The 23,943-nt window shown below is 45.0% G+C and overlaps 1 protein-coding gene across 3 annotated transcripts in view; it reads right to left on the bottom strand.

Annotated features, from left to right (window-relative positions):
• Nucleotides 1–23,943, bottom strand: part of GLE1 (GLE1 RNA export mediator) — a 181,564-nt gene that overhangs the window by 36,270 nt on the left and 121,351 nt on the right. The window contains exons 14-15 of one of the 3 annotated variants that reach the window (XM_029612697.1): nt 16,400–16,482; nt 16,207–16,270 (exon numbers count right to left, since the gene is read on the bottom strand). The exons of the other annotated variants lie outside the window; for them this stretch is intronic. Coding sequence (XP_029468557.1) covers nt 16,207–16,270; nt 16,400–16,482 — 147 coding nt within the window. The remainder of the gene's footprint in view (nt 1–16,206; nt 16,271–16,399; nt 16,483–23,943) is intronic. 3 annotated transcript variants of the gene reach the window in all.

Genomic DNA, 23,943 nt, shown 5'->3' with positions numbered 1-23,943 from the left:
CCGAATGGTCCAATGACTTGAGGAGCGATCCCTTTGGCGCCTCTAGGCCCGCAGCTGATAAGATTGAACGGGCTTCCTTGATCGTTTTAACTCTGGATGCTACCCCTTTAATTGTAAATGCCAGTCCGAAGGGGAAAAGCCATCTATATCTAATGTCACCATCACGGAGGGTACTCACAATATCTTTAAATTCTCTCCTTTTCTTGATAGTCTGAAAAGATAAATCATGGAATACTTCAATATTGTAACTCTGCCACACAATTTCTTTTCTTCTACGCGCACAGGCCAGCACTTTCTCCTTCACTTGGAACAAGTGAAAACATACCACGATATCCCATGGCTGGTTGCTGCGTGGTTTCGCTAAGGCACGGTGTGCTCTCTCCAAGATGGGCTCTTTACCGCCTCCCGGTGGGTCACTGTTGTATAGAAGGAGATTGCAAATATCCTTGACTACAGTGCAGTCTGCGTATGTGGATTCCTCCGGGACCCCACGAAATCTCAAATTGCCCCGCCTCGATCGATTTTCTAAGTCATCCAGCCAGTCCCGCAGGGTCGAGTTGTCCTCTTGTAGCTGCTTCGCTTCTCTTTGTAACGAGTCCTGATGATCTTCTATTTCACTGACCCGATGTTCCGCTGCATCCACGTGGCCTCCCAGCTCTTCATGATCTCTTCATAAATCCGAAAGCATTAATTTCATTTCTTCTTTCAGCGACCATATGTCCGCTTTCAAATCTCCAAACCAGGCCTGAAAGTCGCTTCGGGAGGGTAATGATGCAGCATTGATCGGTAGTGCTATCAGAGGGTCTTCTCTGTCTTGTGGCGGATCCTCCCGGCCGCCATCTTCCCTATTCGTACCCTCCACCAGCATAAATTCAGCAGGTCGCAGTGGAATATTTTCAAAGGAAAATTGCTTTAAATCGACAATTTTCTTCCTCACTGACATCGGGACACTTTCTGCAGCCGGATTCTATCTGAAAATGCTTCACAGGCGATTCGATGCTCACACTTGGCAGTGGATAGTAGAATCGGGTTCGGGAGCGAGCGCCCTAGGCAGCCATTCGATAGGGTGACGTCACTCCCCCCCTTATTTACTTCGAGTGTAGTAATAAGGTCTTCTATATACAGTATCTCCTCTACAAGGAAGTATCCATCTCTGAATAACTGCAGTGCGGTGCTCTGATTGTTGATCTACTCTACTGTCTTGTTGATTTTATCCCCAAATAATTTTTTGCACACCAAAAGGTTTTCACCAACTTCTTATGGATTTCTTCCCAGAGTCCAGAAGCACGCAGCAATGCCAATCTTCTTGCCACTATTCCTGAAGCTGAAACTCTGGAGGATGCTTCAAGAGTCATATATTGAACATGTGATATGTTAGCACAGTCTTCGATATCTTTCAGGACGTCTGTGAATTGTTTAAGTTCTTATTCAGGTAGTTTTTCTACATGGATTTTTAGCCTTTGAAGACAGTTGTAAAAATTTCAAGTCATCTATAATTGGTGGGCTTCAATTCAAGATTGTGTTGCACTCTGGAAGACATTCTTGCCACTTGTGTCCAGGATCCTTTGATCCTTTCCAGGAGGAGTACTGGAAAACATTTTTGCTTTTTTTGGCTTTCCTCATCACTGATTTGATGATTTACAAATCATGCGGTAGTTGGACTTTATTATGTCCCGGGCATTTTTGAGTTCTATATTTGATATCCACATTTTTTGCCACTGATGTAATGGAATTGGGCATTTTCCACATTTTTTATTGCACATCTTTCAGTGCTTGATGCATAGGGACAGCCTTAAATTGTTTTGGCAGTTGTAAACATTATAAAAGTACTTGCAAGTCAGTAAAAGCTTCTGCCTCCTCTGGTGGTGTCAATACACTATATGGCTCTGGAAAAAAGTCTGATGAAGGATCTGGCGAATGGCCTCCAATTATAATTTCTATATCTGGAATAATTTATGATAATCAATGCAACTATAGTCCTTCTGAAGATCTTAATGGTTTCCTCTCTTGGTTTCTCTTCAGATTTCACAATATAAGATGGAGGAAGTCTACATTTTAAATTTTTCTCTTAAGCATTCTAAAATTGGTCTTTGGAATGTCCAGTAATTCCTTCATATAAATTGTAACAAAAATTGGTTTACAGTTTTTGCATGAAGACATGACAGTCTACAAACTAGGGAAAAGGAAGTTCTAGTTCCTTTCAACCAGATGATGAAAGTCCTTTTAGCTGCAGCAGACGTAGTGATGACATAGCACTTACAAATGCCAGTATGTTTGAGCTTCTTAGCCTTTTTAAGAGTCGATTATTCTGCACCTTTCTTCAGTGCTGTGCGCTGACCGCACCTATGTACTCGCACTTTTCAGCACTGATGAGTTGGTACCAATGATTGTGCCAATATTTTGGTGCCACACTTTTCAACACAGTCGACTTTACGGCATTTCCTTTGAGCCTCGTTGCCTCTGCGCCTACATACTTTGGCGCCAACAGCTCTGAGCCATCACCATATGGCACCAATTGCTTATTATGGTGCTTCGACATAGGGGATGTAGCCCCTTAATCTCTCAGTGCTGATGACCTACGTCAAGACTTTTTTGAGCTCAAAGTGTCAGATGATGGGGACTGTTCCCTTTTCCTATGATGTTTGGATCTTTTGTGCTCTGATGACCCCCTTAAGCTTGTATTGGAGCTTGAGGTTGTGATATAGTACCACCTTTGGGGACATTCTGCCACAGTGGCCTCATGACAAGTTGTCATGGTCCAGGTCTAAACATAAAAGGCATCAGTCAATATTGGACTGCCAAAGCCATCTTATGGTAGCATTTTCCACAAGATTTAAATTGGCTTTTGCCCTTCTTCTGAGGAAGATCTTGATGTCAACAATGGATGTAGGTTTCCAGAACGTGGAACTTTTGACTTCCTTCCTCCCCCCCCCCCCCCCAAGACATGGCTGACGTGAGAGGAGAGAAAATATAACCATTTGTGAAGTGGACGAAAAAAAGTCTGCAATAGGGCTTGCGGCAATACTAGCATAGGAACACTGAGAGGAGAGGATCACCTTGCTGGTGGCTGAAAGGAATCAGTAAGTTTTTGCTTGGGACATTGTCTTTTTTAAAAGTATTGGGGCAAAGTTAACTATCTGGGAATATTATTTAGTGTGTTTGTGCCTTTAATAGTCAGAAAGGCAGTGAATAAACAAGTTAGACTGTTTGTATTTTTAAATAGTCAGTCAATAAGGTAGCTAGTAAGCAGTAGGTAGTGTGTTTATTTTTAAAAGTCTGCAGAACTGAGTGTTCTGCAGACTTTTCAAGAACTGAGTGTTTGCATTTAATACAAATTGAGTGTTTGTATTGAAAAAAAAAACCACACACACACAAAAAACCCCCCACAAAAAAAAAACAAACAAACCCAAAAAGTAGCCAGAAGCTAGAAATAAGCTAGGAGCAGTGTAAACCTAAGTAAAAACATTGAATAGTTCAGCCCAGTTACTCACCTTGGAAAGGTGTTGAGGTAGTGTGATTGGGTTTGAATAGGGACCAACATTTGTTAATCAAGAGAGCAGGGAGTCACTCTGGGTGACTAACTGAAGTTAGACTGTTTGTATTTCCCAACCCTCCCAACCCTCCCACCCCTAGCTCATCCCTTAATTTATAGGCAGGTGCCACTTTCACAAAAAAAAAATAAAATAAAATCAACAAAAACTTTATGGAGAATTTGATCAGACCCCAGTAGGCCACTACCAGACACAATTACCAACCTGTCTTCTCAATTAATATTGTCACCACAAGTCAGAAATCTAGGAGTTATACTAGATAACCAAATGAACTACAGATCTCTCATCAAGAACATCGTAAAGGATGGATTCTTCAAATTACAAGTCTTAAAAAGACTGAGACCTCTCCTCCATTTTCAAGATTTCAGATTAGTTCTACAGGCAATCATTCTTACTAAAATAGATTACTGCAATTCACTACTACTAGGCCTCCCTGCAAACGCCATAAAACCTCTTCAGATGTTGCAAAATGCTTCAGCAAGGATCCTAACCAAGACTAACAAAAGAGAACACATTTCACCCATTTTAAAAAGCCTACACTGGCTTCCCGTCAAATTCAGAATACTCTTCAAAGTGCTCTCATCAATCCACAAGGCACTACATAACATTGCCCCACTCGAGCTCAAAATACCTCTCCAACTCCACACCTCCACTAGACCAGTGAGACAAGCCTACAGAAACAACCTTCAGATTCCACCGATGAAGACAGCATTAAGCAAAAGAGCCTTCTCTACAGCCGGTCCCAAACTCTGGAACGCTCTCCCGTCAGACCTCAGATCAGTGCAATGCCCTACTACATTTAAAAAAAGACTAAAGACCTGGTTATTCAACCAAGCTTTCTCATAATCATCAATCTGCGGAACTTTACCTGCCAAGGATCCCTCCTTTGGTAACCAGTAGAGAACTATATTAATCATCTCTAGTTCTCTCTAGTACCCCCAAAGAACTATCAGGTCATCTATGAATCCTTGGCAGTCTAAAAATCAAATACCCAGCCTTATACCTATCACCTATTTCCTTAGCCAACATTTGGCTCCGTAGCATTTACGTTATGTTATTAACCCCATATATCTGTATCCAAGTTCCTGCTACCTGTTCATTGTAAGACATTAACTTGTCAATGTTTCTGTTTAGAATGTAAACCGAATTGATCAGTAACTCTGTTATTGGAAAGTCGGTATATAAAAGTGCTAAATAAATAAAATAAATAGTTAATTCACTAATACATTTAAAGGACGTTAGACACATTCCTACTCCCACAGCAACCTAAAACTTAACTAGGAACTGATCAAAATTGAGATGAAGGCAGCAGTCCAGCAGCAAGAGGGGGGCTTCCCAGTCTTTTGCATGAAGTGTCACATGTATGATTTTTTACCCACTGGTGAGAAGTTGTACATGTGCATTTATTTATTTATTTATAGTTTTTCTATACCGGCATTCGAGATTAGAAACCCCATCATGCCGGTTTACATATAACAAGAGGGTGTGAACAAAAAAAAAAAACGGAACATAAACATGCTCTTTGCATGCGATGCAAAGAGCTCCTGGCTCTCAGAGAACGAGTCCGATCTCTGGAGGCTAGAGTGGCAGACCTGGAGGAGCTGAGGCAGACAGAGAGGTATATAGATGAGACCTTCAGGGACATAGTAGTCAAGTCCCAACTTCAGACTGGCAGCCCTGGTGCTGCCTTGGAGGAAGAAGGTCTCATGATGGGAGAGCACCAACCAGGTGCAGCAGGAAAGGATCCTGTAGCAAGGATCTGCTCTCCAGGTGATGCATTGGCATTTTGCACTGAAGATAACTCCCCAAGGCCTACTGCCCAAGAGGGAAGGGTTAGGTCGGCCGTCATAGTTGGTGATTCGATTATTAGGAATGTAGATAGCTGGGTGGCTGGTGGGCGTGAGGATCGCCTGGTAACATGCCTACCTGGTGCCAAGGTGGCGGACCTCACGCGTCACCTAGATAGGATTTTAGACAGTGCTGGGGAGGAGCTGGCTGTCGTGGTACATGTGGGCACCAACGACATAGGAAAATGTGGGAGGGAGGTTCTGGAAGCCAAATTTAGGCTCTTAGGTAGAAAGCTTAAATCCAGAACCTCCAGGGTAGCATTCTCTGAAATGCTCCCTGTTCCACGCGCAAGTCACCAGAGGCAGGCAGAGCTCCAGAGTCTCAATGCGTGGATGAGACGATGGTGCAAGGAAGAGGGATTCAGTTTTGTTAGGAACTGGGGAACCTTTTGGGGAAGGGGAGTCTCTTCCGAAGGGATGGGCTCCACCTTAACCAGGGTGGAACTAGACTGCTGGCGCTAACCAGAAGACCTTAATAATCACCTATCTCCACTACTCCACCAACTGGACCTGACAGATCCGAACGCAGCACTTCGATCATGGAACACAATCACCGAAACTATAGCCAACAAACTATGCCCTCTTATTACAAAAAAACCACACCAGAATTCCTCCAAAAGACAGCCATGGTTCTCAGCAGAATTAAGAAAGCTCAAACTCCATCTAAGACAAAACGAGTCTAAATGGCGCAAAAACCCAGGAACCAACACCCTTTCAATCTACAAAGCATCTCTGCATCAATACAAATCAAGCACCCTAAGATCCAAGAGGGACTACTACGCCTCAAAGATACACGACCTTGTTTTCGATGCCAAAGCCCTCTTCAGCTATGTAGCCAACCTCACACAAGTTAAACAACCTGAGATCTCACATGACCAAGCTCAATCAAAAGCAGAAGAACTAGCTCTTTTCTTCAACAATAAAATCAATACTCTCCTATCGCAGCTCCCCACGAACCCCACTGTTCCACTAACCACTCCTCAACCCTCAATCAACTACACTCGTTTAGAAGAACTCGACACAACTTCATCCGCTGAGATCCAAGGAATCCTAAGGAAAATGAAACCTTCCTCTCATCCTTCGGATCACATCCCAGCCAAACTACTACTAGCAATTCCAGAATCTATCTCCAAAACCCTGGCAGACATCATAAATTGCTCCCTCACACAAGGACTCTACCCGGACAACCTCAAACTTGCCTCACTCAAACCCCTTCTCAAAAAACCAAATCTCGACCCAAACGATCCTAAAAATTTCAGACCGATAGCTAACCTCCCATTCATAGCCAAGATAATGGAAAAATTGGTAAATTCACGACTCTCAAACCACATTGAAGACAACAACCTTCTATTTCCATCACAATACGGATTCCGTAAAACCTTAAGCACGGAAGCCCTCCTCATCTCTATGACTGACTACATCATCCTAGGCTTAGACAAAGGACAAGCCTTCCTTCTGATACTACTTGACCTCTCGTCTGCATTTGATACGGTCAATCACTCCCTTCTCATCAACCAATTATCAGCCATAGGTATCTCAGGCACTGCCCTATCATGGTTCAGAACCTTCCTCAGCAATAGAGGTTATAAGGTCAAAATTCATAATAAAGAATCCTCTCTACACCCCGCAGCAGTAGGAGTCCCTCAGGGTTCATCCCTGTCTCCTACCTTGTTTAACATTTATCTGTTACCCTTATGTAAACTTCTCACTGACCTCAATCTCAAACATTTTCTATACGCCGACGATATTCAGGTACTGATCCCCATCGAAGAATCGCTCGCAAAAACACTGTTCTACTGGGAATCCTGCCTCCAAAATATCAAACAACTGCTTACAAGTCTCAACCTGATAATAAATTCATCAAAAACGGAACTTCTACTCATCACTCCTGAAAACAGTTCCATCACATACACTCATCCTATCGTACCAAGCACTACACAAGTGAGAGATCTTGGAGTTCAAATTGACAATCACCTAAACCTGAAAGCCAACATCAACAAAACCACCAGAGACTGCTTTTATAAGCTCCAAGTGCTGAAAAGAATACGACCTCTCTTCCACACACATGACTTCAGAACGATCCTACAATCAATCATTTTCGCAAAGCTGGACTATTGTAACACCATCATGCTTGGTCTCCCTTCATCACATACCAAACCATTACAAATGGTACAAAATGCCTCCGCCCGTATACTCACCAACACCAGGAGAAGAGAACACATAACACCCATCTTGATGGACCTCCATTGGCTGCCCATCCACTTCAGAATAATCTACAAGGCCATTCTCACCATTTTCAAAAACATTCATCAATTAGCCCCAATCGATCTCCATATTCCTCTCCGATTACACCATTCCACAAGACCGACAAGAGATGCTTACAAAGGATCACTTCAAGTACCTCCAGCCAAGACTACCAGACACATCACGCTTAGAGATCGGGCATTCTCCACAGCCGGTCCAACATTATGGAACTCCATTCCCCCCGATCTTAGAATGGAACCCAACATTTCAACATTCAAGAAAAGACTCAAAACGTGGCTGTTCACACAGGCCTTCCCCAACTCCAACTCCATCTAACTCCCTTCATGCAACAAGCTCCGCTAACATTAGCGTTAATAACCACCTTTCACAATGTTATTTATACTTGTATATAACTATCTGATCTTCATTTCCTCTCTCATTCCAAGTTATTGTTTTCCTTGTTATATGTAACTGCTTTTCTGCACTTTTGTTTAAATGGTAAAGTTTATTATAATTTCACCCCTGTTTCTTGTGAACCAGCATGATGGGACCACCGTCCTGAATGTTGGTATATAAAAAACTTAAATAAATAAATAAAATAAAACCTTTAAAAAGGAGATAGAGCAGCTTTTAAACTAGAACAAAGGGGAAAGCAGACAGTCGCTCAGCAGCACATGGTTCGGAGAGAGGTATCTTCAAAGGATACTAATGATGCATTAGAATAAGGGGATCCCAACAGTGAGGTTCCAGTAATTAGAAAAATAGTTCAAGTGCCTGTAACTAAAAACTCACCTGAGCTAAAAAATTCTAACTTATCCCTATCAATTAAAAAGCAGAATGAAAATACAAACAAAAAACAAACTTTGAAATGTTTGTATGCTAATGCCAGAAGTCTAAGTAGTAAGATGGAAGAATTAGAATGTATAGCAGTGAATGATGACATAGACATAGGCATCTCAGAGACATGGTGGAAAGAGGATAACCAATGGGACAGTGCTATACCGGGGTACAAATTATATCGCAATGACAGAGAGGAGCACCCGGGAGGAGATGTGGCGCTTTATGTCCGGGATGGCATAGAGTCCAACAGGATCAACATCCTGCATGAGACTAAATACAAAATTGAATCTTTATGGGTAGAAATCCCCTGTGTGACAGGGAAGACTATAGTGATAGGGGTATACTACCATCCATCTGGTCAAGATGGTGAGACGGACAGTGAAATGCTAAGAGAAATTAGGGAAGCTAACCAAATTGGTAGTGCAGTAATAATGGGAGACTTCAATTACCCAAAACACCACAGAGCAAAGAATACTGCACTTCAATAATATCCAGACACCAAAAGTGCAGAAAAGAATTTAGTCCAAACCACGTAGTTCAAAAAGCTCTACAGAGCGTAAACAGTTTTTATTCTTGAACGGCAACTCCACTGATTCACAAAATACTTATTTAGACCGCGTCCCCCGACACGGTCCCGTGTTTCGCCTAGGGCTGCATCGGGGGGGAGCAACAATTTTTACATGGCACTGTAAATAAAGTATATACAGGTTAGGACTTAGAGCTGCAAAATACCGACACATATCTTATTTCACAAATATCTAACATACCTGAATGCACAGCAGTTTCAAAATTGGCAGGGAGCGCGTCCATCTTACGTACAGACAGGCATTTAAACCTCACGGAGTTGGCGCGAAATCAGGTTGACAGGTCACATGGTCAAGGAGGGGCCAATCACATCGGCCCCCGTTCCTGAGGCGCAACTAGCAGTACGAACAGCAAGCGCTTCTTCTGGTGATCCCACACCGATTTATGTAAATAAATGCCATTCGAGTTCCCGATTCAGCCCACTTGGTGTTACTGTGTTAAGGTAAAAAATCCACCTCTGTTCAACTCGTCCTAACTGTTCACTATAGTTGCCTCCCCAGGGTGAACGGGGGACAACCTCAATAATACGGAAGGTCAAGTCAGCAAGAGTATGTTCCCTTTGAATCCAGTGTGACACAAGTGGTTCATTTTCACGAGAGTGGCGGATGTTAGAACAGTGTTCAATTATGCGTGTTTTAATCATTCTGGAGGTCTTACCCACATAGATCAAGGGGCAGGGACAGGTGATGATATAAATTACTCCTTTAGAAGTACAATTTGAAGGGGCCCTGAGTGGAAAAACTTTACCAGTGATAGGATGTGTAAAGGAGGTGCAGGTTACAGTATACTGACACACTGTACAATGGCCACAAGGTTGATGTATGGCTGGGGTTAAAGGAACCACTGGGTCTAGATTGAGATCTGCATGAATGAGTCTATCACGGAGATTGCGCCCTCGACGGTAAGTAAACCTTAAAGGTCCTTGAAAAAGGCGATTCAATGAAAGAGACTGCCAATGTCTGCGAATAATGGTGGTGACCTGACGACTCAAAGTAGAAAAAGGAATAATACAATTATTAACATTTTCGGATGAATGAGAACGTGGAAGGAATAACCAGTCCCGGTTGACATACAGTGCCCGTTTAAAGGCCTGCTTTATTACTTGAGGCGGATACCCCCTTGATAAAAATCTCTCAGTCATGAACTTAGCTTGGGATACAAATTCAGCCCGAGTGGAACACAGTCTGCGCAAACGCAGAAATTGCCCAGTCGGTATGTTCCGCCGTAAATTTCGTGGATGACAACTCTGAAAAGACAATAAAGTATTTCTGTCAGTTTCTTTACGGTAAATAGTGGTGATAAAATGATTCTCAGAGACAGATATTAAAATATCCAAAAATGGAATTTGGCAGGAATTAATTACAAAATTAAACTGAATGTTCGGATCACATGAATTCAACCAGTCTAAAAAAAGAAAAAACTGGATGTCAGTGCCTTGCCATACCAAAAAAATATCGTCAATAAACCGACGCCAAAGAGTAATATATTGAAAACCTTCAGACGGATATACATAGGTTTCTTCGAATCGAGCCACAAAAAGGCACGCCAGACTGGGGGCCATAGTAGCCCCCATCGCCGTGCCCTTTATTTGCTGAAAAAAGGACTGTTTAAACCGGAAATAATTTTTTGTCAAGGCTAACTTCGCCAGAGTGGTTAAAAATGACGTGGGGACCCGATATGGGGCTTGGCGTAAATTCAGAGTCTCTTCAATGATTTTTAACGCCTCAGCTTGCGGAATGTTAGTGTATAAAGAGACTATATCCAGGGTGACAAAAAAGAAGGGGGTAGGAGGAAGGGGTGTATTGTCTAAGATGGTAATTAAATGAGCAGAATCACGGATATAGGAATGGATTTTTGGGACCCAAGGTTTTAAAAATAAATCGACGAACTGTGACAGAGGCTCCAAAACAGACCCAATCCCTGCCACGATAGGGCGACCAGGGGGATGATGTAAAGTTTTATGAACCTTGAGTAAGGTATAAAACACCGGTATTTTCAGAAAGTCAATTACCAAAAACTTAGCTTCCCTAGAGGTCAATATTTTTGCATCTGCTGCATCCTGTACAATTTCCTTAATCTGATGTACCAAATCAGGTGTGGGATCACCCGGTAATGGGAAATAAAAAGACTGGTCAAGTAGCTGACGATAGACCTCAGCCTCATACTGTTCAACATCCTGGGGTTCAACATCAAGGGGGTATCCGCCTCAAGTAATAAAGCAGGCCTTTAAACGGGCACTGTATGTCAACCGGAACTGGTTATTCCTTCCACGTTCTCATTCATCCGAAAATGTTAATAATTGTATTATTCCTTTTTCTACTTTGAGTCGTCAGGTCACCACCATTATTCGCAGACATTGGCAGTCTCTTTCATTGAATCGCCTTTTTCAAGGACCTTTAAGGTTTACTTACCGTCGAGGGCGCAATCTCCGTGATAGACTCATTCATGCAGATCTCAATCTAGACCCAGTGGTTCCTTTAACCCCAGCCATACATCAACCTTGTGGCCATTGTACAGTGTGTCAGTATACTGTAACCTGCACCTCCTTTACACATCCTATCACTGGTAAAGTTTTTCCACTCAGGGCCCCTTCAAATTGTACTTCTAAAGGAGTAATTTATATCATCACCTGTCCCTGCCCCTTGATCTATGTGGGTAAGACCTCCAGAATGATTAAAACACGCATAATTGAACACTGTTCTAACATCCGCCACTCTCGTGAAAATGAACCACTTGTGTCACACTGGATTCAAAGGGAACATACTCTTGCTGACTTGACCTTCCGTATTATTGAGGTTGTCCCCCGTTCACCCCGGGGAGGCAACTATAGTGAACAGTTAGGACGAGTTGAACAGAGGTGGATTTTTTACCTTAACACAGTAACACCAAGTGGGCTGAATCGGGAACTCGAATGGCATTTATTTACATAAATCGGTGTGGGATCACCAGAAGAAGCGCTTGCTGTTCGTACTGCTAGTTGCGCCTCAGGAACGGGGGCCGATGTGATTGGCCCCTCCTTGACCATGTGACCTGTCAACCTGATTTCGCGCCAACTCCGTGAGGTTTAAATGCCTGTCTGTACGTAAGATGGACGCGCTCCCTGCCAATTTTGAAACTGCTGTGCATTCAGGTATGTTAGATATTTGTGAAATAAGATATGTGTCGGTATTTTGCAGCTCTAAGTCCTAACCTGTATATACTTTATTTACAGTGCCATGTAAAAATTGTTGCTCCCCCCCGATGCAGCCCTAGGCGAAACACGGGACCGTGTCGGGGGACGCGGTCTAAATTGGTATTTTGTGAATCAGTGGAGTTGCCGTTCAAGAATAAAAACTGTTTACGCTCTGTAGAGCTTTTTGAACTACGTGGTTTGGACTAAATTCTTTTCTGCACTTTTGGTGTCTAGACTTCAATTACCCCAATATTGACTGGGTAAATGTATCATCGGGACATGCTAGAGAGATAACGTTCCTGGATGGAATAAATGATAGCTTTATGGAGCAATTGGTTCAGGAACAGACGAAAGAGGGAGCAATTTTAGTTCTAATTCTCAGTGGAGCACAGGACTTGGTGAGAGAGGTAATGGTGGTGGGGCCGCTTAGCAATAGTGATCATAATATGATCAAATTTGATTTAATGACTGGAAGAGGAACAGTGTGAAAATCCAAGGCTCTCGTGCTAAACTTTCAAAAGGGAAACTTTGATAAAATGAGAAAAATTGTTAGAAAAAAACTGAAAGGAGCAGCTACAAAAGTAAAAAATGTTCAAGAGGCATGGTCATTGTTAAAAAATACCATTATAGAAGCACAGTCTAGATGTATTCCACACATTAAGAAAGGTGGAAAGAAGGCAAAACGATTACCGGCATGGTTAAAAGGGGAGGTGAAAGAAGCTATTTTAGCCAAAAGATCTTCATTCAAAAATTGGAAGAAGGATCCAACAGAAGAAAATAGGATAAAGCATAAACGTTGGCAAGTTAAATGTAAGACATTGATAAGACAGGCTAAGAGAGAATTTGAAAAGAAGTTGGCTGTAGAGCAAAAACTCACAGTAAAAACTTTTTAAAATATATCCGAAGCAGAAAGCCTGTGAGGGAGTCAGTTGGACCGTTAGATGATCGAGGGGTTAAAGGGGCACTTAGAGAAGATAAGGCCATCGCAGAAAGATTAAATGATTTCTTTGCTTCGGAGTTTACTGAAGAGGATGTTGGGGAGGTACCCAGAATGGAGAAGGTTTTCATGGGTAATGATTCAGATGGACTGAATCAAATCACGGTGAACCTAGAAGATGTGGTAGGCCTGCTTGACAAACTGAAGAGTAGTAAATCACCTGGACCGGATGGTATACACCCCAGAGTTCTGAAGGAACTAAAAAATGAAATTTCAGACCTATTAGTAAAAATTTGTAACCTATCATTAAAATCATCCATTGTACCTGAAGACTTGAGGATAGCAAATGTAACCCCAATATTTAAAAAGGGCTCCAGGGGCGATCCGGGAAACTACAGACCGGTTAGCCTGACTTCAGTGCCAGGAAAAATAGTGGAAAGTGTTCTAAATATCAAAATCACAGAACATATAGAAAGACATGGTTTAATGGAACAAAGTCAGCATGGCTTTACCCAGGGCAAGTCTTGCCTCACAAATCTGCTTTACTTTTTTGAAGGAGTTAATAAGCACGTGGATAAAGGTGAACCCTTAGATGTAGTATACTTGGATTTTCAGAAGGCGTTTGACAAAGTTCCTCATGAGAGGCTTCTAGGAAAAGTAAAAAGTCATGGGATAGGTGGCGATGTCCTTTCGTGGATTGCAAACTGGCTAAAAGACAGGAAACAGAGTAGGATTAAATGGACAATTTTCTCAGTGGAAGGGAGTGGACAGTGGAGTGCCTCAGGGATCTGTATTGGGACCCTTACTTTTCAATATATTTATAAATGATCTGGAAAGAAATACGATGAGTGAGATAATCAAATTTGCAAATGACACAAAATTGTTCAGAGTAGTTAAATCACAAGCAGATTGTTATAAATTGCAGGAAACCATTGTGAGACTGGAAAATTGGGCATCCAAATGGCAGATGAAATTTAATGTGGATAAGTGCAAGGTGATGCATATAGGGAAAAATAACCCATGCTATAATTAAACAATGTTAGGTTCCATATTAGGTGCTACTACCCAAGAAAGAGATCTAGGCGTCATAGTGGATAACACATTGAAATCGTCAGTTCAGTGTGCTGCAGCAGTCAAAAAAGCAAACAGAATGTTGGGAATTATTAGAAAGGGAATGGTGAATAAAACGGAAAATGTCATAATGCCTCTGTATCGCTCCATGGTGAGTCCGCACCTTAAATACTGTGTACAATTCTGGCCGCCGCATCTCAAAAAAGATATAATTGTGATGGAGAAGGTACAGAGAAGGGCTACCAAAATGATAAGAGGAATGGAACAGCTCACCTATGAGGAAAGACTAAAGAGGTTAGGACTTTTCAGCTTGGAGAAGAGATGGCTGAGGGGGGATATGATAGAGATGTTTAAAATTATGAGAGGTCTAGAACGGGTAGATGAGAATCGGTTATTTACTCTTTCGGATAGTAGAAAGACTAGGCACTCCATGAAGTTAGCATGGGGCACATTTAAAACTAATCGGAGAACGTTCTTTTTTACTCAACGCACAATTAAACTCTGGAATTTGTTGCCAGAGTATGTGGTTAGTGCAGTTAGTATAGCGGTGTTTAAAAAAAGGATTGGATAAGTTCTTGGAGGAGAAGTCCATTACCTGCTATTAAGTTCACTTAGGGGTAGATTTTTAGAAACAGCGCAGTTGCGTACTTTTGTTTGCGCAGCAGGCGCAAACAAAAGTACGCTGGATTTTATAAGATACGCGCATAGCCGCGCGTATCCTCTAAAATCCTGGATCGGCGCACGCTGAGCCGCGCAGCCTGCCTTCATTCCCTCCGAGGCCGCTCCGAAATCGGAGCGGCCTCGGAGGGAACTCTCTTTCGCCCTCCCCTCACCTTCCCCTCCCTTCCTCTACCTAACCCACCCCCCCGGCCCTATCTAAACCCCCCCCTTACCTTTGTCCATAGATTTACGCCTGCGAGAAGCAGACGTAAATCTACGCGCGCCAGCGGACTGCTGGCGCGCCATCTTCCGACCCGGGGGCTGGTCTGGAGGCCTGGACCACGCCCCCGGGCCGTCCTCAAAACGCCACGTCCCGCCCCCAAAATGCAGCATCATCGGGTCCCGCCCCCCGACACGCCCCAACACGCCCCCTTCAACAAACCTCGGGACATACGCGCGTCCCGGGGTTCTGCGTGCGCCGGCGGCCTATGGAAAATAGGCATGCAAGGCCCTGCTCGCGTAAATCCGGGTGGATTTACGCGAGCAGGGCTTTTAAAATCCGCCCGTTAAAGAATAGCCACTGCCATTAGCAATAGTAACATGGAATAGACTTAGTTTTTGGGTACTTGCCAGGTTCTTATGGCCTGGATTGGCCACTGTTGGAAACAGGATGCTGGGCTTGATGGACCCTTGGTCTGACCCAGTATGGCATTTTCTTATGTTTCTTATGTTCTTATCTACATATGCCCAGAAAGGACTCAAAGAAATTTCTGGGCTAGGAGAGAATAGAGAACTCTGCGCCATCAGATGACATCACTCATCTTGTATGGCCAATTTGTTATGCTTGTCCACACAAACATTAATGATATGAAACAGGCAAACAGGCATACCAAGACTCTTAACAATGCACTTTGTCTTCTACACTTACTCCCCTACATTTAACCACACTACACCTTATCTCTATTATGAAATGCTCTTAATAATGATTCTTCCTTTTATAATGTCTTTTATTTAACTCTGGTTTTTTTTTAATCGATTCAAACAATATTTGCTCTGCCTCACCATTATTTTATATTAGTATTGTATTCATGTTTTTATATGTTGTATACTATTTATTTATTATCTTGTAAACCATTGTGATGGCTTCACCGAATGATAACATACAAAATCAGTAAATAAATAAATCAAAGACAAAATGACAGAGCCTGGTGGAACCTTACAGACAGATTAATTTAGCCTCCCGCTATAGATTAATATGGCTCCCTCTCTGAAAAATCATAGATAAGTTCAGGCCTTTACCTGCAAGAATTGCTTGAGCCGAGTGACAGAACCCATCTGTCCAGAATTCGTAATCATTTCAATCCTACAGAGGAAAGAAAGCAGTGAGGCCCTGCCAGCTCCACACACACATTTTTCAAGTTACAAACTCAGAGATGTGTCTCCTGACATACAGATGAGACATCATCATACCCCAGCTGCTCATATCTCATACCTCGGGAAGTAGTCCTCTTTAATCAGCAAGATTAGTTTCCAGAACTGGGTCTGATATTGTTTCATCAATGCGTTCCCACACACCTTGAGAGAAAAAAAATCCAACAAGAACAGAACTTGGATAATGCTTTCTGCCATCCAGCTATGCATTTACCTTACCCCAGATGGCAGCAGACAAATATCTGGAATCCTGATGCTATAAGTCTTGGGCTAGTCTTCTCATTTCATCAGGAGAAGCAAAGGAAAAGCTATAGAAGAACTATAAATTCAAGTAGTCTTTCGTATATCTTTCTGACTATTGGATTTTCCTCCATACATCAGCAAGAAGAGATAGAAGGTTTAAAAAGAGAACTTGTTCTCTATCCAGAAAACTCCCTTACTTATTTTATTACATTATCTCTAATGTTCAGGGAGGGGATGACTTGAGCCCAGTGATCAGAAAGTATGGTTTGAGATGGCTGAGGTGGAAAGAAGCCACAGGAAGCTCAAAGTCCTAGATTTTAAAAATACTAACTTTGGTAAAATGGGGAAGTACCCTGAGGAGGAGCTAAAGATAGGTGACGTGGAACAAGAGAGGGCCAAACTAAAAGAAGATATAATGGCAATAAATCTTTTCTTTATAAAGTAAGAAGAAAAAGGAAACTGGTAGGCTTTTCCAAAGAAGTGGCTGAAAAAATAAAGGCAAAAAAGAGAAATTTATTCTAACCGATAAAGTAGAGTTGCTTACCTGTAACAGGTGTTCTCCAAGGACAGCAAGATGTTAGTCCTCACACATGGGTGTCGTCATCAGATGGAGCTCGGCACAGGAAACTCTGACAAACACTGAGCATGCCCAGCATGCCACTAACCACACGGGGTCCCTCTTCAATCTTATAATAGAGTTCGCGAAAAATAAAATAAACTGAAAGAAACCCAACTCCGCAGGGTGGCGGGCAGGTTTCGTGAGGACTAACATCCTGCTGTCCTTGGAGAACACCCGTTACAGGTAAGCAACTCTGCTTTCTCCAAGGACAAGCAGGATGGTAGTCCTCACACATGGGTGATTATGTAGCTCCAAGCTGCTCCCAATATGTGCAGCATAGAACAGGTGCCAACATGCACAACAACTACAGCTGCTATAACTAGGGGAGCAAGTCTGCATCCAAGGACAGGCTCACGGTAGAAAGAGTTGGAGGTTTCATGGCTGAAAAACATTACAGAGGACTGACTGTCCAAAATGACTGTCACATCGGCCATCCTTATCCAGACAATAATGAGAGGCGAACGTGTGGAAGGAACTCCAGGCTGCCGCCCTACATATCTCGTCAATGGGGATGGCATGCAAGTGAGCCACTGAAACAGACATGGCCCAAACGGAATTAGCCTTGACGTAACCTTCAAGCCCGCTTGAGCGTAGCAGAAGGAAATACAGTCTGCTAGCCAATGGGATAAGGTCTGCTTAGACACTGCAACCCCCAAACTGTTTTTGTCAAAGGAGACAAAGTTGAGTGGACAGGCGGTGAGGTGCCGTCTGTTTCAGATAAAAGGCCAGAGCCCTTTTATAATCCAGACTTTGCAGTGCCCGTTCACCTTGGTGAACGTGTAAGCCTTGGAAAAAAGGAAGGCAGGACAATGGAGTGATTGAGATGGAACTCCGAGACTACCTTAGGGAGGAACTTCGGATGCTTACATAAGACCACTTTATCATGACAAACAGGTCGATACAATACAGTGCGCTTCGGTGGAGCGCACTGTTAATCCCCGTTTGGACACGCGTTTTCGACGCGCTAGCTTTACCCCTTATTCCTTAAGGGGTCGAAAACGCGCGTCCAACCCCCCGAAACTAATAGCTCCCGCAACATGCAAATGCATGTTGATGGCCCTATTAGTTATTCCCACGCAATTCACTAAGTAAAATGTGCAGCCAAGCTGCACATTTTACTTTCAGAAATTAGCGCCTACCCAAGGTAGGCATTAATGTCTCTTGGCACCGGGAAAGTGTACAGAAAAGCAGTAAAAACTGCTTTTCTGTACATCCTCCGACTTCATATCATGGCGATATGAAGTCGGAGGTCCCAAAAGTAAAAAATAATTAAAAAAAAAAAATTCGTCCCGCGGCTCGCAGGTTGAAAACCAGATGCTCAATTTTGTCGGTGTCCGGTTTCCAAACCCTTGGCTGTCAGCAGGATTGAGAACCGACGCTGGCAAAATTGAGCGTCTGCTCTCAAACCCGCTGACAGCCACCGCTCCTGTCCAACAAGAGGCGCTAGGGACGTGCTAGTGTCCCTAGCGCCTCTTTCTACCGCAGGCCCTCATTTGAATAGTGAATCGTGCACACAGGAGAGTGGCCTGTGAGCTTGCACGCTCTCCCGTGACTTTTACTGAATCGGCCTGAAAGTTTGGTATAAGGGGGGTATGACACCAGAGACTACAATTCACTGACCCTGCATGCTGAAGTAACCTCTACCAAGAAAATGTCCTTCGAGGATAAGTACTTCAGGTCGCAAGAACACAAGGGCTCAAATGGAGCCTTCATGAGCTGGGACAGGACTACATTGAGGTCCCAGGAGACTGCTGGATGCTTAAGTTGCAACAAGCCCCGCATGAACCACCCATCTCTCCCCTGATGGTATGCTCCGATGGCACTAAAGTGAATCCTCACCAAAGTGGTCTGCAGACCAGACTTGGAGAGGTGCAATAGGTAGTCCAAAAGCTCCAGACCATGTCCAATACACCAAGCCGAAAACTGCTTCCACTTGAGATTGTAAGATTTTCTCATGGAGGGTTTTCTGGACTCCAAGAAGACTCAAGATATGCCTTCCGAAAGGTCCAGAGCCTATAGAGTCACCCAGTCAACATCCAAGCCGTGAGAGACAGGGCTTGGAGGTTGGGGTGGCGGAGCCTGCCCTGCTCCTGAGAGATCAGTTCCAGAGCAGTTCCCAACCGGATTGGAGAGCACGAGGCCAGCTCCCGTATAAGCGGGAACCAGATCTGGTGAGGCCAAAAAAATGCATCCAGGATCATGGTACCTCAGTCCTGTTGGAGCTTTTGGAGTGTTTTTGAGATCAGTGGAAGGGGAGGGTAAGCATACAGCAGATCAGTGCCCCAGTGAAGTGAAATGGTATCAGACACTGATCCTCTACTCACCCGGCCTAAGGAGCAGAATTGATCCTCTTTCTTTTTTTCTGGGGAAGCAAACAGGTCCATGTCTGGGGGTCTCCACAAGCGAAAGATGCGGTTCGCTACCTCTTGATTGAGAGACCACTCATGAGGTCAGAAGGCCTTGACTCAAGGAGTCCGCTTAGATGTTGTCCATCTCAGGGAGATCACCACCCAGAGGAGAACGCAGTTCCCGAGGGCCTACAACCAGATCTGGACAGCTTCCTGACAGAGGGCATACAATCCTCCCTGCTTGTTCAGATACCACGTCGCCACCCGACTGTCGGTCTGAACCAGGACTACTTTGTTGTGCAGGTGCTCAGGGCGTACCAGATCACCCATAATTCCAGGAAGTTTATCTGTGACTGCATCTCCTGCAAGGACCTTGAGTGTGGAGGTCTGCAACATGGGCTCCCTGAGATGTATCTGTGGTGAGGACAATCTGGGGCTATGGGCTCCAGAAGGGCACACCCTGCTCCAGATTGGATGGGGTTGCCCACCAGACGAGGGATTGCCAAAGGGGAGTGGTGATCAGGACTAGTCTGAAGATCCCGGGTGACTTTACACACTGGGAGCATAATGTCCACTGAGCCCTGTGCATGTGAAGCCGAGCAAACGGTGTAACATGCATCATCGCCGCAATATGACCCAGAAGTCATAGGAACTGGTGTGCTGAGACATGGGAGCAGTTGGAGACTACCCAAGCAAGGGCAGCAAGGGTCGCTGCCCTGTCTCGAGACAGAAAGGCCTTCTTCTGGACGGTTTCCAGCCTGGCCCTGATGAAGTCCAGTAGTAGCGATGGATGGAGATGGGATTTTGGATAGTTAATAAGAATCCCAGATTTTCCAAAGTGTGTATTGTGATTTGCAGGGAATGCAGCGCCTCCTGCCTGGAGTCGCTCTTGTTAAGACAATTGCCAAGGTAAGGGAAGACATGAACCCCTTGCCTCTGAAGATAGGCCCCCCACTACCACCAGGCATTTGGTGAAAACACGGGGCGCCGACACTAAGGCAAAGGGCAGTATGCGGTACTGGTATTGTTCCTCCTCTGCTAGGGATCGTAGGTACCTCTGATCCGCTGGAAAACTGTGGATATGGGTGTATGCATCTTTGAGATTGCAGGAGCAGAGTCAGTCCCCAGCCTTGAGGAGGGGAATCAAAATGCCCAACAAGACCATTTTGAACTTCTCTCTGACAAGAAACCAGTTCAATGCCCTCAGATCAAGAATGGGGTGAAGGTCACTAGTTTTCTTGGGAATCAGAAAATACCAGTTTCCCTGTTGACCTGGAGGAAGTGGTTCGACCACTCGAGCTATTAAGAGGGCGGAGAGTTCTACTCTGAGTATCTGCTGGTTCTCTACACTTCTCCACCGGGGACACTGAGGAGAACGGGATGGAGTTCACTGGAAATACAATTTGTACCCTTGCCTCATGATGGACAGGACCCAGTGGTCTAAGGTGACTGATGTCCATCAATCTGCAAACAGTTGCAGGTGACCCCCTACGGGGGGGGGGGTTTGGCACTCTGGGGCAGGGTTGGCTGGTTCAAACTCCCTAGCCACCAGTCAAAATCCCACAATGGGGTTCTGCAGTGGGGCAGGAACCAAGCACGGCATACAAAGTTGCCGAACCCTCAGTCTTGCCAGAGCCCACTGAGGTCTTGACCTAGAGGCCAGCAGATAGTACTTGCGTGGGAGGCTTTTTGCTGGAAGTCTGGGTATCTGAAGTGCTGGCTGACAACTGATGAAGGGTTTCGTGATATAGTCCTTCAGTTGGGCTACTGCCTCTTTAATCCTGTCCCTGAAAAGGTTCTCGCCTGTACAGGGCAGATCTGGCAGACTGTCCTGGACCTCGGGGCGCAAGTCGGAAGCACGCAGCCAATCCATTCGGTGAGACCCAATGCCTGTGGCAGTAACTCTCATGGCTGTCTCAAAGTCATCGTACACAGAACAAACTTAGTGTTTATCACAGTCCAGATCTTGCTGAACTATTTTCTGGAAGTCCTCCTGGAACTGCTATGGGAGGCATTCTCCCAACTCTTGGGCTTGTTCCCAGAGGTTCCTGGAGAACTGCCCTATATACAGCTGATAACAAGCAATCCTAGCTGCTAACATTAAGCCCTGGAACACCTGGCAACCAAGATCACTCAGAGCCCTATGCTCTCGGCCCAGGGGTGCCGAAGCATAAGTGCAAAGACTCTTCGCCTTCCTAAGGGCAGATTCCACCACTACTGACTGGTGAGGAAGCTGACGGCAATCAAACTCCATGGTGGGTTGGACCAGATAGACTGCATCTGTCTTCCGGTTCACAGGAGGAATGGAGATGAGGTGTTCCCAGAGTCGGGTGACTAGCTCCTTAAAGATGTCATGGACTGGATCAGCCACCACCTCCTTAGGAGCATCCAGAAATTGAGGATTTTCAGCAACTTGTGACGAGAATCCTGTTCTGTCAAAAGCTGGAAAGGTACTGACTCTGCCATGGTTTTAACAAACCCAGCGAAAGAAAAATCCTCTGGAGGGGATTTGCACCTCTCCTCCAGTGCAAAGGGTTCAGACAGCAAGTCCTCCAATTCCTCCATGGAGGAAAGAGATGCTTCACCCTCCCAGGGATCATAGGGAACTTCCCCTTCGCTGTGAATGTCCAGAGACATGGGGGGGGGGGGGGGGGGGAGCACCCCTCTGGCCCTTAAGCCTCGAACCAGGGGGCCACGGGGGCATCAGTGGAACTGAAGGCAGAACAGAGGGCACCGGTAGGATCTGGGGCCGTATGGGCACCAATAGATCCCCCGGCTTCGGGAGCGCCAGTGGCATTGATGGCACCAATCCCAGAGGCCCCGGAAGAGCCAGAGGTTGACGGGGTGGCGTGCGCAATGGAGGCTCCATCGACCCCGAAGGACCCTCCTCATCCGAGGAGTCGCTCACCGGAATGGGAACTGGTGGAGGTAGCAGCGATGCTCCCCTTGCCTGCAAAGGGGCTTGGAGCATCGAAGCTGGCTGCATAGGTAAGATATCAAGCAGTAGCTCCAGCCGCTTCAGCAGAGGCACAAGCACCAAAGGAGTTGGCTCTTGCGGTGGTGATGGTCCCGGTGGAATTGGAGGCTCGATGCCCTGCAGGGCCCCGGCCGACCACCAATCGCACACGCCTAACTCCTCCTCAAAAGCTGCAGAGGATAGAACAGCATGAGGAGGAGGAGGAGGAGGAGGCAACGGCGGCAACGGAATCGGATCGACCCCGGTATCGGGGGGGGGGAACCGACCCTTCCACTGGCCTCTTGTAGGGACCACCAAGAGTCTTCGGTAGTACTGGAGGGAAACCCTTCCTCCGGACGAGACCGCTTCAATGGACTCACTGATGTGGTCGGTGCTTTTCCGTGGTCTGACTTCAAAGAGGACGAGCGGTGACAGTGTTTCCTTGACTGCTCATGGTGCTCACCTTGGTCCTTTCCCGGGACAGACAGTGACATCGAGGAGCCTGACCTGGACAGAGAAGATATGGATCTTGCTCGGTCCCCTGCCCCCACCTTGGGATCAAAGAGCTGTGGCAGAGGGGAGACAGAGGGGGTCAAAACCAAGGCTTCTTTCCCTTGTGGGGTAGAAGTCCCAGATGCTGATGATGAATCCGATTTTTTTTTTTTGAGCCGAACAGCTTTTCCATTTTGTCTAACCGTGCCCTATATCCATCACAGACCTCCATCACAGACCTCGTTGGGGTCTGTGATGGACATGGTTTGGGGGCACCGGCGAAAACCCAACGCCATCTCAAAATGTCCGTGGCACGCAATCGATGGCCAGTGGCCACTGAAGAGTGATACAGTCAGTAACTGACAGTGAGATATAGAGAAACACTTACCGAAAGCGATGGAAAAAAACCTGCGAAACGCAGAGGGACCCTATGCAAAGCTGGAAGTGAATTATCACCTAAAAAGCACAAGCTCCACAACCACGAGGCTTCAGCTTCACGGAAAAAGAGGGACTGAAGAGGGACCCCGTATGGATGTGTGGTTAGTGGCATGCCGGGCATGCTCAGTGTGTCTATCAAAGTTTCTAGAAACTTTTACAAAAGTTTTCCGTGCCGGGCTCCATCTGATGATGTCACCCATGTGTGAGGACTACCATCCTTGTCCTAGGAGAACATAACTGACCTACTAATGTTTTGCTGAAGTACTGCATGGTAAGGAGTTTGAATTTTGTTTGCTATGTGAAGAATAAAGTTGTGCAAGAGAGAAAACTGGAGTCCACACTGTATTCTTCTCGCCACCCATAGACCACTCGGGATCTGTGGACAATCTGTTCAATTAATCTTTGGAGATCAGAGTAATGCCACAAGACTGTAGGAGGACAATTGTGGTCCCGCTTCACAGAAGTGGGAGCAAAGAGGAGGCTGGAAATTACAGACTGGTTAGCCTAGC

This window comes from Rhinatrema bivittatum, chromosome 8 (assembly GCF_901001135.1).
Source record: "Rhinatrema bivittatum chromosome 8, aRhiBiv1.1, whole genome shotgun sequence".
NCBI lineage: Eukaryota > Metazoa > Chordata > Amphibia > Gymnophiona > Rhinatrematidae > Rhinatrema > Rhinatrema bivittatum.
This window is presented reverse-complemented; position numbering and strand designations above follow the sequence as displayed.